The sequence below is a fragment of the Schistocerca americana genome, chromosome 5 (assembly GCF_021461395.2).
Source record: "Schistocerca americana isolate TAMUIC-IGC-003095 chromosome 5, iqSchAmer2.1, whole genome shotgun sequence".
NCBI classification, from domain to species: Eukaryota; Metazoa; Arthropoda; class Insecta; order Orthoptera; family Acrididae; genus Schistocerca; species Schistocerca americana.
In genome coordinates, this window is record NC_060123.1 from 593,170,862 (window position 1) to 593,188,475 (window position 17,614).

At 41.8% G+C, this 17,614-nt stretch overlaps 1 protein-coding gene across 1 annotated transcript in view; it reads right to left on the reverse strand.

The window, feature by feature from the left end:
- LOC124615523 (cytochrome P450 6k1-like) overlaps nucleotides 1-17,614 on the reverse strand; it is an 85,727-nt gene that overhangs the window by 37,484 nt on the left and 30,629 nt on the right. The window contains exons 3-4 of the mRNA XM_047143482.1: nucleotides 12,318-12,556; nucleotides 1,593-1,855 (exon numbers count right to left, since the gene is read on the reverse strand). Coding sequence (XP_046999438.1) covers nucleotides 1,593-1,855; nucleotides 12,318-12,556 — 502 coding nt within the window. The remainder of the gene's footprint in view (nucleotides 1-1,592; nucleotides 1,856-12,317; nucleotides 12,557-17,614) is intronic.

The following is a 17,614-nucleotide window of genomic DNA, read 5'->3' on the forward strand; positions in this document are numbered from 1 at the left end:
TTATTACAATTACAGAAAATTGAATATTTATTCAGGAGTTAGAGCTTCAGCAAGTCAGTACGCGTTGGTCCACTTCTTGCCATTATGATAGCAGGCACTCGGCTTGGCATTGATTGAAAGAGCTGTGGGATTTCTTCCTGAGGTATGTCGTGACAAATTCTGTCCAATTAGCACGTTAGATAGGCTGGAAGGTCCTTTCAATAATGCTCCAAATGTTCTCAATTGGGGAGCGATCCAGCGGCTTTGCTGGCCAAGGTACAGTATATGTAGAGCTGTGCTGTAAGGGTGCTGCGTACAACAACCGAAGGGGTCTTGCAATGAGAAGAACGGGCATCTCATGGCTGTTAGGCCATATACCAGGCAACAGTCATGTTGGTATATCACCACGTTCTGGGCAGTGTCCTGACACATCTTTGGTCTGGAATCTCATTTCCTAGAATAGAATTGTCTTCACTGATGAGTACCACTTCGAAATGAGGGACAATGGCCAGCGTCTGGAGACTCCCTGGGCAGAGGTGGGATGCCAGCCTTACTGTCGCTCGGCATGTGGACCCAAAAACGATAAGTGATAGTCTGGGGTACCATATAGTTTCATAGCAGGAGCCCTTTGGTTGTTGTTCGCAGCACTTTTATAGCACGACGCTACGTCGAAGATATACTATGCCCCGTTTTGTTGTCCTTCATGGTAAGCCTTATTAGGCTTGCATTTCACCAAGATAAGGCCCACCCATTCGGAGCGAGCGTTTCTACTGCTTGTCTTCGTTCTTTCCGAACCCTACCTTGGCCAGAAAGGTCGCTGGATCTCTCCCCTATTGAGAATTTGGAGCGTTATGGGCAGGGCCCTCCAACTGTCTCGAGATTCTGACGATCTAACGAGCCATGTGGACAGAATTTGGCACGAAATCCTCTGGAGGAAATCCAACAAATTCATAAATTAATGCCAAGCCAAAAAACTGCTTGCATAAGGGCCAGAGGTGGACCAACGCGTTATTGACTTGCTCAATTTGTGAAGCTGTTTCTCTTGCACAAATCATCCAAATTTTCTGAAGTAATAATTTGTTTGTCTCTATACATAAGTCGCATCTACCAATTTCGTCCCATTCGGACAATTGCTTTCTAATGTGTCGGTTTTTTTGGGTGTCTTACTATGAAAATAGGGAATTGTAGCGGACGCTGCTGATCTCTTTTTGTGATCTCTCCCCCAGTTACAATAATTTTCTCTCTTTTCACCATTGTAGGAATTGCTCAGCACAGTTTCTTGCATTCTACGGTTCCACAATTCAAACCAATTGTGTGTAATACCATCTACTCCAGAAAACTAAGTTTTTCCAAGAGTTAGTGTGGTCTATACTATCAGTCAGTTTGGTAAGATCACAAAAAAGAACTGGCGATATTTTATTATTTAATGCTTCTAATGTTTGGCGGATAGTCGAGCAACTCTCGTCACTGTCTATGTCTCCTAAAGTCCATGCCACAATATACGACTACCGTCATTATGGAACAAGGGGGTGTGCTAAAAATACAGTGAGAAGAAAGAAAAATCGTTTACCGTCATTTTAAAGTTAATGTGACTGCCCCAGACTGCTACTTACTGAATGAATCTGGTCAACTTGGGGCTGATGATGGACAGCATTATGGCGAGCCCGGTGATGAGGGAGGGCTCGAAGATCTTGCGCCCCCAGCGGCGAAACTCGTTGTCCGGGTCGCGCTGGCAGTGGACCTCGATGCCGAAGCCGACGGAGGCGATGAAGTCGGTGGAGTACCTGGCGAGCAGCTCGCGCACCTCCACCGTCTCGCCGCGCCCCGCCGCCCCCTCCAGCACAGCCGCCATCTCGTGGCCGCAGTCCACCAGCGTCTGGATAAGTAAGTACACCCACTCACTACTCACTGGCTCTGCTCGCAGTGTCTCTTAGTGGACGCGAATCACTCGTGACCTTACAATCACTTGAAAACTGCCCGAGAGTCCTCTCGGGCAGTTAATACTGATGAAAGAGGACGCGAATAATCAGTCATCCAGACAATCTGTATCAGTAAGGCCGGCATTACACTATCAAATTTCTTTGTCCAATATCTTTGTCCAATATCTTTGTCAAAGATATTTGATAGTGTAATAGGGACTTTGTCAAATGTCGTCCAATATTTGATCAAATCTAGGGCCTCGCTGTATATTTGATCAAAGAAGTCGCTTGTCTTCTGTTCACTGCAATGTGACATGTTACCACATGGAGCGCTAGAATCACTGCAGCGTTCTGTCGTCTGTAGTGTTTTTATAAACATTGTCGGTAAATACAATTGGTGTGTGCCGACAACTACAAAATTAATAGAGATGTATGAAGCTGATGAGGCGCTTTACAACGTGAGGCACCCTGAATACAAAAATAGATTAAGAAGGTTGGAGACCTAATCTAGCCTAACATAACCCTCTCCTGTAGCAAGGAATCGGAGTGTTACAGTGAGCCTTTCTTCTGAAGATGTAGCAGTTCTTAAGTGAATATTGTGCTTTGTGATATGAGGATACACTTCATTGAGCACATACAGAAATGTATGCTCATCCATTCTTAAGTAATTGATGTACAACTTGACGTCTTCCACTGTAAGCTCACGTAACAAGTTTTGTTGAATGCTTTTATCGTGTCGTCGTAAAACCCACGGCTTCACCCAGATTAGATTAGTTTTTCGTTCCATACATCCGTGCTGAGGAGATCGTCGTGGATGTTGAACATGTCGATTTTTTTAAGCTGAAATAACAATACTAATAGTATGAATAAATACAATACATCATTCGTTTCTATTAAAAATTTCGCCAATGGAGTAGAAGGAGTTGGCCAGTAGTAAGTCTTTCAGGCTCCTTTTAAACTGATCTTTATTTCTAACTAATTTTTTTATGTTTCCTGGCAAATTATTGAAGATGAGTGTTCCTGAGTAGTGGACCCCTTTTTGAACTAAAGTAAGTGCTTTTAAGTCCTTGTGCAGATCATTTTTGTTCCTGGTATTGTATGTATGAACTGAGTTGTTTGTTGGAAAAAGAGATATATTATTTACGACAAATTTCATTAAGAAGTAAATATACTGAGAGGCAGTAGTTAGTATACCCAGTTCTTTGAAGAGGGTTCTGCAGGACGTCCGTGAATTTACTCCACAAATAATACGTATTACACGCTTTTGGACTCTGAAAACTTTTGTTTGACTTTGTTTGATTTACCCCAAAATATTATCCCATATGACATTATGGAATGAAAGTAGGCAAAGTATGCAAGCTTTTTCATTTTTATGTTGCCTATGTCTGCCAACACTCGAATTGCAAATACAGATTTGTTAAGGCCTTTCTGCAGTTCTATGGTGTGCTCCTCCCAACTGAATTTATTATCAAGTTGTAATCCCAGGACTTTTAAGACTGTCAACCTCGTATGTATGGTTCCATTTTTCCCCCACTTCCTTTCCGCATGTGCACACAATGCAATTGGAGTACGTACAACTGCTGCGGTTAATAACAAGTTGTTCTCAGCCATCTTGAACTTTGACGAAAAATTTGATGACAGTGTAATACCCCTTCTAGCGCTACGTCAAAGATCTTTGTCAAATATATTGGAAGGAATATTGGATCACATCTTTGATCAAATCTTTGACAAAGAAATTTGATAGTGTAATACCGGCCTAAGTGGCTCAAATAGTCACCCAGTCCCAGATACAGATAGCCTGTCTAACGAATTCCAGAAAGTGATACAGGAGGTGAACGAAAACATGGAAACACCATGAGAAATGCGTAGTTGAACATAAATGGAGATGCTAGCCAAGCATGCGGGATGCACTCTCGTGTTTGACCAAGAATGGCACCTGTGCAGTGCCCTCAATACGATGAAGTGTCAGTCGCAATGAGAACAGTGTTCCGTCTAGTTGTGAGTGCATTCTGTCGGAGCTAAGTGAATGCAAATTGCTGGTGCTTATATGGTGGTTTCTCCGATAACAAAGAGAGCACAAGTGTTTGGCGTTTCAAGAGGCACCATGTCGGAGACTGAAACAGCAAATGGGGTAAGCGGAAGAACGTTGTCCACTAAGTGACAACGTGGATGAAAGTGTGTGTTGAGTGATAGTGACGAACAGTTAGTGAAGGGAATTGTGACGAAAAATAAGAGGACGATGGTTGAAAAAATTACTGCAGAACTGAACGTGGTACTCACGAATCCTGTCAGCACCAAAATGACATGCAGTGGGTTCCATAACCTGCAATTTGCAGGGCAAGCTGGAACTCCAAAACCGTCCTTCAGAGATGCAAACGCTTGTAACAGGAAAACGTGGGCTGAAACTATAAAAGGTGAACCATGGAGCAATGAAAGATAGTCTTTTGGTCGGTCGAGTGTTGCTGCAGACTGTTTCCAACTTTATGTCTCAAGGGTGAAACATTGCAAGTGGTCAGTGATGATTTGGGGAGCCATATCATGGTATACCGTGGGCTCCGTGGTTTCTCTGCAAGATCGCATTATTGCCAACGATTATCTGACCACTTTGGCTGATCAGGTTCATCCCATGGTACAATGTATGTTCCCCAATGGTGACGATGTGTTTGAAGACGACAGGGTCCCTCTTTACACGGCTCACATTGTCCAGGACTGGCTTTGTCACCACTAATTTGGAATGTCACATCACCCCCGGCCACCGTAGTCCCCACATCTCAATATTACTCAGACTTTGAGGTCTGCGTTGGAGAGAAGGGTACGTGATCGCTACCCACGTTCACAGTCGTTACCTGAACTTGCCACTGTTTTGTAGAAAGAATGGAACAAGATTCTCTTGAAAACGATATAGGATCTGTATTTATGCATTCCTAGACGACTGGAACTGGACTGAGTGCCAACGATTTTTCCTGCACCCTATCTTACGGAAAAAGTGCGATACAAAAGAAGGCAAAGTCCGTAGAACAACTGGTTGTATCAGTCATCTTACAAAGGCTATAACTAGAGTCACACTAGGCAGAGTTAACAAGAAAACTGAAGAAGACACTGGGGAAGATCAAACCGGTTTCAGAAAAGGTAAAGGAGCACGAGATGCTACGTGTTGTCTCAGGATGATTGAAAAAAGAATTATACAAATGAACAAGGTGTATTTTTCTATTATGGTCTGGGGGGAGGTTTTCGATAGTCAACTGGAGTATGCTGTTCAGAATTTTATAAGATATGGGTCTAGACTGGAAAGATATAAGGTTAATAAAGGAGATGTATTCACAGCAAAAAGTGAAAATTGCAGTAGGGAATGAGGGGATGGAAGAGATGAGCATTAGAAGGGGTTTAAGGCTCAGTGTCCCCGATGCTATTCAACTTACATGGAGATAATCTGATAGATAACGCCAGAGACGATACAAGAGGCATTATGATTGGGGAAGAAAGGATACAGACTATAAAATATGCGTATGATCAAGTAGCGCTGGAGGAATAAGAAAATAGGAAAGAGGAAAATGATTATAATAAGTAAGAAAGGAGCGGAAGATGGAAGAAGACAGTATGAGTACAATTCTTTCTGTATCTGAGAAGTTTAATAACAGAATAACAGTTGTACAGAAGCAATGAGGAGGATGACTATGAGAAGGAGAACATTTGAAACGGTGAAGCAATTACTAACATCTAAAAGAAATCCAATAGAGCTGAGGAAAATATCTGCTAAATGTTATCCCTAGAGTGTAGTATTATAAGAAAGAAAAACATAACTAGGATGTTATGAACATTGACTATGGAGATAATGTTTAGGCTGATTGACAGACTTAAGAATGAATAAGTAATGAAGGTAATAGGGCAAGAAAGATAATTGCTGGAAGTAATCAGAAAGGGGAAAAATCTTGGTTGGGACAAACACTGCATTGGAACTGTCTGTAACAAAGAATTATAGAAGGAAAAGTGAAAGGAATGAGAAGAACAGGTAGAAAAGAATTGGATGACACTACAAGAGGATGAACATAGAAAGAGATGAAGGAAGATGCTCAGAACAAGAGACGACGGAGAGCCTCTAGTTGAAACCTACATAAGACAGATGCAGTAAAGGAGAAGTTCAGGTATGAGATGTGTTGTGTCTGTGTTGTTTCTATATTTTCGTCCAGCCCCTGTAACTGTTGACAGAATTTAAAATTTAAAATGCTGTCATACTTTATTCGTTAGAAGGAATAATCTTAAGTTAAAGGTTTGACATTATAAGACAAATATTAAAGTTACAGACTGTGAACATTGTCTTGAGGCAGCCTAACTCACGGCGCACAAATTATTCGGACTATATTCGTCCAGTATTTGCGAATGAGGGCACTTACCATCTTCAAACTTTACTCATAATTTCAAACCTTATCGAAACTTTTTCTCGCAAATATCCCGCACAAAGTAATGGAAGGAAAACAGTTCATGTCTTACTACATTTTCACTGTTCATGCAGTAAATCCTCAGCATCAGGTATCAGGTTTTACTTTATTGCATTTTTACTACCAACTCGATTCGCAACCATTTTGCAGACGGTATCTACATAAAGCATGGTGAATGTATTAGCAAGACCAAGATAGGCACTAAGCCAATACCCATCACAATAATACAAGTTTAGAAGGCAATTAGTTCCCCAAATGATGAAGACACGGAAAAAATGTATGATGAGTTAAAACAAATTATTCAGCTAGTTAAAGAAGATCAAAATTTAATCGCGGTGGGAGCTTGAATTCGGTTGTAGGAAACAGATGAGAAAATAGTAGGTGAATATGTACTGAGGAAAAGGAGTTAAAGAGGAATCCACCTGGTAGAATTTTGCACAGAGCGCTGTTTAATCATTCCTTACACTTGGAGACACCAGAAGGTTTCAGATTGATTATGTAACGGTAAGACAGATTTTAGCTTGTAAGACATTTCTAGTATCAGACGTGGTGTTGACCACAATGTCCTGGTTATAAAATGTAGACTAAAAATGAAGAAACTGCAAAAAGGTGGGAATTTAAGGAGATGGGACTTGGATAAACTGACAGAACAAAAGGCTGTCGTGAGTTTCAGAGCGAGCGTTAGTAAACGAATGGCGGCAACAGTGGAAGGAATACAGTAGAAGACGAATGGGTTGCTTTGAGAGATGAAATAATGAAGGCAGCAAATGATCGAATAGGTAAAAATACGAGGGCTAGTAGAAATTGTTGGATAACACAAGAGATATTGAATTTAATTGATGTAAGGAAGAAATATAAAAATGCAGTAAATGAAGCAGGCGAAAGGGAATACAAACCTCTGAAAAGTGAAATTGACAGGAAGTGCAAAACGCCTAAGCAGGTATGGCTGGGGGACAAGTGTAAGGATTTAGAAGGTTATATCACTAGGGCAGAGATGGATATCACCTACAGGAAAATTAAAGAGGCATTTGGAGAAAGAAGCAGTTGCCTGAATAACAAGATCTCTGATGCAAAATCAGTCCTGAGCGAAGCAGGGAAAGCTGAGAAATGGAAGGAGTATACAGGATGTAAACGATATAAGCTGCCAAAAAAATCCTGTTAACAGAACACAAGTAACTGATTTAAAACGTGTATTAACGTGTTTGTCCGTTTGCTACGGTTGCCAACGAAAAAAACAAAACAAAAATATTAATCTCGGAACAACGTCTTTGGACAAGCAGACACTTGAAAGTGCACCCGGATTATACGTCACTTGTGTAAACACCATGCACATTAGGCTTCCAGCCTAAAAAGGTCAAAACACTACGGGGTGGCTGCTCCACGCCCTCCCCCAAACACAGATTAATTATCCGCACATTGACGCCGCGAGCGTGAGTCGCAAACTCTTAGGCAGCTACGGCCTGTTGTCGGATTGCCTGTGCACACGTTATTGCTACTCTGTTAAACATTAGGATGGAAGGGATATTTACTATCGCTGAACTTTTCGATATTCATTTAATTTATGGCGAGGCAAAAGGTGCTGCGAGGGCAGCTGTACGAATTTATCGAGAACGCCTCCCACAACGAAGACTACCTGCTGACCAACATTTGTTGCTGTTCACCAAAGATTTGTATCATCACAATCCTCTGCTTTTGAACGATTATTTTGCTATTCATTTGTAATGAAGTGCAGTAGTTAGTTATCTTTACCTTTTTGCATTTAATTCTGTTAGCGAAGCATATTGTCTGTTCTAATATGCGTATTTAATTTGCATAGACTGAGAGATGCTGGCTCTTTATTGCCCCGCTCAGAAGGCAGAGGCCACAAACCGGAGAACGCACATTGGAAGCTGAGGAACAAGATCCTACACAGAGTACTAGAAGCATTGCCAACCAATTCCGGATATCGCACAATGTTGTTCATCGCACATTGATTCTGCTACCTTCCCACGTTCAACGCATACAAGAGTTGGAAGAACAAGATTTCCCTCCACGAGAGTGGTTTTTGTGACAAAGTGCTCAGCATGGCAGGCCGGTGTGGCCGAGCGGTTCTAGGCGCTTCAGTCTGGAACCGCGCGACCACTATGGTCTCAGGTTCGAATCCTGCCTCGGGCATGGATGCGTGTGATGTCCTTAGCTTAGTTAGGTTTAAGTAGTTCTAAGTTTTAGGGTACTGATGACCTCAGATGGTAAGTCCCATAGTGCTCAGAGCCATTTGAACCATTTTTGCGCAGCATGATTTTGTAAACAAAATACTCGTCAAGGATGAACCGTGTATCACTCGTGACGCAATAACTAATTTCCGTAACACGCACATGTCATGTGTAGACAGCCCGCGCCGAGTAGTAGCAACACATTTGCAGTGCAGCTTTTCCGTTAATGCGTGGGGGAGGGGGTGGGGGAGATGGGGTATAATTGATAATTACGTTATTGGGCCTTACGATTTGCCTGTACGATTCACTGGTAACAACAGGAAACATTACTCCCAACTTTAGTACAGGACATTCGTTAGCCGTAACGTCATAACATATGGATATTCCACGATGGTGCTCCACCCCACCTTGGTAACAGAGTACAAAGATTTTTGAGCGGTTGATTTCCAGGACGTTCTGGTCCATATCGATGGACAGCATGCAGTCGTTATTCAAATCCACTAGATATTTACATTTGGGACCATATGAAGGAACTTACTTATGCTTAACAAGCAAATAATGTGGATGAACATACTCAGAGCATTTTCGGTGCTGCCAGTACCATAAAGGCAAACGTGCATGTGTGTGAACGAGTGCGACGAAACTGGCTTTGTCGTAATGAAGCATATGTTGAATCGAATGGTGGACGTTTAGAACACCTATAGTAGTACTGGTGTAAGAGAAAACAAAGTAATATGGGTCTCATTTTCGTGGCTGTTGTGTTTAAAGAAAAAAATCTTAATTTAGTTTTCCATATGATACTGTTGTAAAAGAGGGAAGACTTGATTGCAATTAATGCACAACGAATTGGGTGGTAATTGGTTGATTTTGTACTAAGAGAACCACATTTTATTTTATGTTAGTTTTTCTTTACTACCACAGCCGTCGTCATGGTAATGTTGCAAAACAGAAAACGTTTGGTTACAGTTGGCTCACTGCTTATGTGAAAAGAACTACCTGTTCTTTAGAACCAAATGATTGTTTACACCTCTTCTCTCAGCAACACCAAACTGAAGCGCCTCTTCGTTGTACACATCCAATGTTTACACTCCTCTGGTCCGTCCGTTACCTTTCTCTGACCGCCGCGTCGATGTCGATAATACACAAGCAAGATCATGTACCGACAGTTCGTAATGTAAACAGAAATGCATCTACTATCACTCCTATGAATAGCTGTCTTTTAGGTACACAAAAATAAAGAACATGATACAAAGATATTCCATTACACTTTTGTCAAGCACGCCGACGTGTACCATCTGTATAATTTTCATAGCTTATGCTGTTTATACACAGTTTAGAGGGCGTATACAAAGGAGATGTACTTGATGGCAATATTACAGAAATGGAAGAGGACGTAGCTGAAGATGAGATGGTAGATATGGTACGGTGAGAAAAATTTGACAGAGCACTGAAATACCTAAGTTGAAGCAAGGCTCCAAGAGTAGACGACATTTAATCATCCTTTGGAGAGCCAGCCATGAGCGAACTCTTCCATCTGGTGTGCAAGATGTATGAGACAGGCGAAATACCCTCAGGCTTCAAGAAAAGTATAATAATTCCAATTCCAAAAGAAGCACGTGCCAACAGATGTGAATATGAAGGACCTATCAGTTTAGTTATTCATTGTTGCAAAATACTAAAACGAATTCTTTAAATAAAAATGGAAAAACTGGTAGAAGCCAATCTTGGAAAAGATCAGTTTGGATTGTGTACATCTTCTGAGTCCCTTTAGGAGATATTTTCAGTTAGATTTTTCAATTCAGCAGTTCTAATTATAGGTTGCTTGAAATTCTCGACTTCTCTATAATTACGATTTCTTTATCTTTTGGTTTCCTTGTAATACCAAGACCTTTTCTCTATATATAAGAACCGGTGTCACATAATTATCCGTTTCATGTATGTCTGCGTAACCTTCGTTTTCTAAGATGTAGAACGTGTTCCTTAATTTAATCTGGTATACCTGTCTATTCTTAAATAAATTCTGATAATGTGCAAATATGACCTCCTGTCCACAACTCTCTTTGATTTCTCACGTCTGATGAGTCGATGATCACTTTCAGTCCGAATGTGGTTCAAAGCCATCACATTCTCTACAATTTGTTTATTTTTATGATAAACAAGTTTTGGTTCCATTTAGAGAGTTCATTTTCTGTTTTCTTCTGAAAGAATGTGCTAAGGATGTATCTGTCGTTCTTCTCGACATATTTACTGTTGCTTCTGGTATCATATCTGAAATTTATCTATAAATAATCGTTATTTAATTTTTCACGTACTTTCGCAATAAAATCCTCCCTTCTCACCTAGTGCTTGAGTTTGCTGTAATTTGGCAGCTTTCATGACTTTGCATAAGTCCTCAACCCTCTTATTACAATGTGTGCGTGTTTATGCAGTGGCTTCCAGACGATATCTGTAGTTAATGTGTCTGTCTGATTCGTTCAGTATTCATAATATTGTTTTCAATTTTCTTGTTTAGAATAAAACCGTCTATTTCTTCTCTGCACTGTTTGTCTGTAGCAAAATATATACAGGGTGAGTTTGCTGAATGGATACAAACAGCAGGAAGCGATTACTGAGAGAATAAGGAGCAGAAAATGTTACAGACATATTGCCGGAAATGCGTTCTAAAGTAGATACACCCACTTGAAAGTGGAGATAAAAGACCTTCAACAGTGGGCCTGTTTTCTGAACCGGGTAGGTGACCCATCAGCACGTGGTAACCCGGAGGAACATGTGGAAGATTCCCCATGATTATTGTCACTGTCTGTACAACTTACAACGCTTTCAGGCCTACAGAGTTGTCTGCATGGCAACACTTTTGTCGCTGGTTCATCGCAAAGGCCTCCACGGCTCTGTAATTTCTATAATCCATTCTATTCACAGATGTGGCTACCTTAATGAGGGGCTGTATCGACAATCTTCACAATACTCACCTGTGGTTTACGGAAAATCCCTATGGTATGGTGTCAGCAAACAATCAGTACCGACTCAGTCTTGATGTGTAGGTTGGGATTATTGGCGACAACCTCATGGGACCAGTTATCCGTCCACAAGGCCTCATAGGAGAGTCATATCTGCACTTCCTGCAGGTGAGCGTGCCTCTTCTGCTGGACATTGTGCCTTTGGTGGTGTGACATGTGGCTACTACGTGGTGTTGCTCCAGTTGAGTGTGGAGCTGTGTGGAACTAAAACACTGTACAGTCAGAACATCTCGACTTGCCTGTTGTGTTGCCGTATGTGTCTTCACTGAAAATTACACTGTCAAAAATCTTTTATCACCACCTCCCTCGTAACACATTTCTGACCATGTGTGCACATGACATTTTATCTTCATTATCCTCTGAAGGATCGTCTCCTACAGTTTGTGCCCACTAAGCAAAATCACCTTGCATACTGATTTTAATTGTATTTAGTCATCATTTTTTCACCACAAATATGGGCAACTCAAACTACATGCGTAGTTCCTGGATCATGTGTGGACCTGTATTTCGATGCTGGTAAAATGGACGGAGTGGAGAAGGTGGACGCAGAGCCATTGGGGCAACGTGGCCTACCCAATGGACCCAGTGGGACCGATAGCCTCTGAATAAAATTGAAATAAACTGAAAGTGGTATGTTCCTTCCTTCTTGTAGCACAACACTGTACAGAATAAATGTAAACTGTAAATCAGTCAGGAGATTTAAAATAACTTCAGTGTACTACAGACGATTGATGTCTCCACGAGGACAGCTGCCTCTCCTGCGGCGCCACTCACCTTGAACATGCCCTTGAGCTTGCCCGACGTGAACGCTGGCGATAGCTTGATCCTCAGCTGGCGCCACTTGATACCTGTCAGAGCGAACAGGTGCCTGTTGAGCGGCTCCTCCTCGTCGAAGAATATCCCCCTGTCGTGGAACGTCCCGAAATCCTTTATCAGCACATCTCTTATCAGCTCAGGGTCGCGGATCAGGAGCATTGGACGATTGAATCCGTAAAATCCCACATATCGGGCTCCTGGAATCGGAATTACCATTAGAGCTATGAAAACCTTGGCATAACAATGCGCAACAAAATGAAAAGACAAAACAATTATGGTATCTTCACATTACAAGGGGGGAGGAGGTAGTGAATTACAATTTGTAAAGCAAACGTTTCATAAAAGGAATTACGGTGTTTTCACAGTACAAGGGGGAATTGATTTGATGTAATTACATTTTCCTGGAGGCGTATTGAATCTCAACCTAATCTTCCATAAGGATAGAAGCTGAAGTAATGCATTAAAGTTTGTACCAAGGACGATTTAAGGAGGGGAAAATCAAGATGGCCTGAAATGTAAAGTGAAGTTTGTGTTAGGGAGGTATAACTGCCCACGTCGTGTTGTGCCGACTCCACTGTAGCTTGAATGGATTTTTAAGTTTATTTTATATGCCCGACTTCTAATTTCACCACATAAGTCTCCAGGGTCGAGCAGTTATTGCTCGCTAACGTCCGCCCCCGGTAGTTGAGTGGTCAGCGCGACAGACTCTCAATCCTAAGGGCCCGGGTTCGATTCCCGGCTGGGTTGGAGATTTTCTCCACTCAGGGACTGGGTGTTGTGTTGTCGTAATCATCATCATTTCATCCACATCGACGCGCAAGTCGCCGAAGTGGCGTCGAATCGAAAGACTTGCACCAGGCGAGCGGTCTAACCGACGGGAGGTCCTCGTCACACGCCATTTCATTTCATTGCCCGATGACGACACGCAATACAGTTTGCTAAAGCGGAGTTCGCCGTTATTGATTATGTTTTTAGATTTAATTTTATTACTCGTACAGAGACTCAACGTTCCTTTGTTTAACAGCGCGTCGTCAAAATAAGTATGAAATGCTAATGTCTTTGCAATACATAATGTCGACTATTGAGTTAAAGTTCGTACCTATTTTGCCATTTTACAAGGGGAGACGGCCAATTGTGAAATTCAGATTCGATTCATACTGCGCATAATAAAAGCTCATGGCCAAAGGTGTAATGTGGCAAAGCACCAAGATGCACTTCTCAGCCGTTGTCGAGAAAATCGGCAGTTAAAAGAAACCGTTTCGGTGAAATACGCTCTACGGTTAATAATGTTCTACAGTGTCGTGGCGCAGCGGTAAGCGCTCGGGATCGTAATCCGAAGGTAGCCGGATCGAATCTCGCGCCATGCAACTTTTTTTTTTTATTATTAGTTTTTTGTAATTCAAATATATATATATTTCGACGATGTTTTAAGTTGCGCTAGGGACCGCATCTACCTTCTTTCGAAGTTAGCACGCAACTACGCTGTTATGCGACGGCTCGTTTCGGCCCATTCAACATCTGTCCTTCAAGTGTAACGAGCGAGTAACGGAGTTTATATTTCATACCTGCCACAGCAAATTTGAGTTCGTAATGTCTCTATTCTAATTCGAACGTTTGACTTACGCTATACGTATTCGTTTCGGAATATCGTTTCTACGTCTTCCGTTAACTATACGTGGATAACATTATGAAGATAATTAATAACATTTGTGAAATACAACTTTGTTTGCGGAAAACATAATGATGTTCGAAGTCGCCAGTTTTTCCACGACAAACGACTTTCAACAACTTATTATATGCATAGTTGTTGCAACTGATTGCCGGGAATTTTATATATATATATATATATATATATATATATATATATATATATATATATATATTTGAATCACAAAAAACTAAAACTAAAAAAAAAAAGGTTGCATGGCGCGAGATTCGATCCGGCGACCTTCTGATTACTAACCCGAGCGCTTTCCGCTGCGCCACGACGCTGTAGAAAATTATTAGTCGTAAGAGTATATCACCGCAACGGTTTCTTTTAACTGTCGATTTTCTCGACAACGGCTGAGAAGTGCATCTTGGTGCTTTGCCACATTACACCTCTGGCCATGAGCTTTTGATATGCGCAGTATGAATCGAATCTGAATTTCACAATTGGCGGCCTCCCCTTGTTAGAGAAGAGAAACCTTAAGCGCTTCTGCTTCTATAGTCTCAGTATCAAATGTTCACTAATTTCAATTTACTTCCTATCTCAGTTCAGTACTGAACACAAATTATATATCAATGTCATTTCAGAGATATTACGTCGGTTCCACACTAACGGAATAACACGTAATTGTCATTTAACATCACTTTTATTAATAATTCTTTTTCTTATGACGTAAATGTTAATGAATGATCACTATCTAGGAGGAAAGAGGGATTGATCCTAATCATGAGATAATAGCTTTTAATGAGCCCGCAATCGTTAATTAAATAAAAAGTCACGTTCAAGGATGATATGGGAATAACTTTCGTTACGTCCGTTTCACATATCTGTCAAAACTAATCCTGTCGCCCACAATTCAAATTAACACTGACGTTAACCCCTTTTGTCGGAACATCGAATCTTAACTATTATGTGAAAGTTTATTATAGTCCCCGAATTAATTCCTTCCAGATACGCGCACGACCGAATAGCAGAACGGAACACAAACGACTTGTTTTAACAACCGAACATCGCAATGACGTTACATTACGACAATGTCCGCTCAATGAACATCTCTTTGACTATCTTTTCTACTCTGCTTAATTAAATTATTCTTAATTACAATTTATTCAGCTATTTAACGAAAACATCTAACAAAAAATAAAATAGATTTATCCCAACGTAAAAGATCCGTTATAGAGGGCATTGGACTTGAGTGGTCCGAGCAGGTATGTCAGCCACTGGTCACCGGGCAGGCCTCGGCATATATTTTAATTCATTACTTCAGCTCCCGAACACGGGAGAATGTTGCATGTGGACAGGTAAACGTACAGCCGAGCTGTACTGCCATAGAAAGTGGGCATAGATTTCTCCGATCACGTAGACAGCTGGAATTACTTAAATGCCGAAGCATTCATGATCTATCTCTGTTCTATATATGGAGGATGGTGTAATGTTTCAACAACACGATTTACTTAGTTGCACCATTACGGCTGACTGGTTGGTCAGATGATGATCGATGTCAAAAGCGTTTGGAGGCCCTAGGATAATGTCAAGGCCACAGACAAGCTTGCAGCTCGCGAAAGGTGTTCCAGTAACATCTGTAGGTTCCATATGTTATGCTCACGGCCAGTCTGTGTAAGCGACAAAGTGCACTCAAAACTGCAATGACGAGACGCAAAGTACCAACTCGAAACATCAGAACTGTCCATCATGAAGGTAGGCACATTTCGTAAGCGAAGTAGCACCACAGTGCTGGAAGACGCATTCGGAGGAACTTCCATTGTCTGTCAAACTAGACGACCGATGTGTGTAGCGAGTAACAATCTGACACACACTACCTGACAAATTAAGGGAACCACCCAGCAGAAATGGTCGGGTGTCAGTTAACTCTGTACACTAACGCACCATCGACGGCCATGTAAATGACCTCAGTTGCAATTCTCTGTGAGAGAACGGCCATTGGAATGCCCTGACGTTGCTCGTATTTGGTGTTGTTGCCTGACTCGGCTCGGTATACAGGGTTAAGAGAAATTCGCGCACTCGCACTTCGCAGCGCGATTCCTCACATACCAGAAACACAAAAATGTCCCTCATAAAATTTCGTCCTGCACATATTTCGGGCAGTAAATGGAATTTAAAGATTTCAATCTGGCAACACTGTAATCAAGTGTACGGTAACAACCTCTGTCGGGATAAAGAAGTTGTGTTGTGCGATTTCTATAGTGGATAGCGTTTTGGGTAGCATGTAGGAGGTCGAAGGTTCGATTCTGGGTTGAGACCTGTTTGTTTTTATTTGCTAAAAATGGTCTGCGCAGTACAGTATCTGATGTCTTAATCGTCATACAGCGATTACAGTGAGACTTCTACAAAATATTTGCAGTTACGTATTACGAACACAGAAATGTAAGAACAATCGTTTCGTGGTGAGGTTTCAAAGCCTTCTACGCGTCATGGACGCGAATTGTTTCGCACCACTGCACCTACCAGGTCCCAAAATTTTTTGTGTACCTTCCCCTAATGGTCACATCGAATAATACCAACTATTAATTTGCCACATTCAGGCCCATTACATTTTGTTAGGGCGTTACGTCACCAATAGGGATAGCAACGTGCTTTGCAAATAATTTCAATGGGGCTATAGGGAGAGGGTACACAGAAAGCATGTTTGGAATCTAATAGATGAAGTGTTGCGAAACAGTTGTCCTCCACGACATGCAAAACGTTTCTTTGAAAGCTGACCAATGAAAACGGTTGTACTTGCATTTCTGTGTTCGTAGTAGGCAATTGCAAATGTTTTGTAGAAGACCCTCTCTATTCGCTGTATAACGATTACGACGCCAGATGCTATACCATGCAGACTGCTTTTGACAAATAAAAACAAATAAACCTCGACCCAGTAGCAAACCGTCGACCTCCTGCGTGCTAACCCAAAACGCTATCCGCTGCACCCACTGCACAGCACTACTGTATTTGCTGACAGAAATAGTTACCGTACATGTTGTTACAATGTCGCCAGATTGCCAGTCCTTAACGTCCATTTACTGCCAGAAATATGCGCAGGACGAAATTTTGGGACACACATTTTTGTCTTGCTGGTATGTGAGGAATTGCGCTACGAAGTCAGAGCGCGCGATTTTCCTTCACACTGTATAAGAGGCGTCAAGAGCGTCAGATGCTGAGTGATCAGTGTGACAGACACGGAGATGCTGTGTGCTGATGTGAGACAGCGTTATCAGCGCGTGACTCAGTTTGAAAAGAGTTTCATTGTGGGGTCTCCATTTGGCCAGCTGGTCGAATCGTATAATATCCATATCTGTGGAGCATTCAGATGCGACAGAGGCCCGTTGCCTGACTGCATGGGAACGTCTGGGCAGGCATACTGGTCGTCAAAGTTTTGAAGGTTTTGGTCGACCACATCTGACCACTACTAGGAAGTATGGCCGTAGTGTGCACGAAGCATATCGCGACCCCTGCACGTCTAGACTGCTGTCCGAGGACAATAAATGGACTCCCTCTGACAGTCTTTGTCATCCCATAACATTGGTCGGAGACAGGCGTCTGCAAG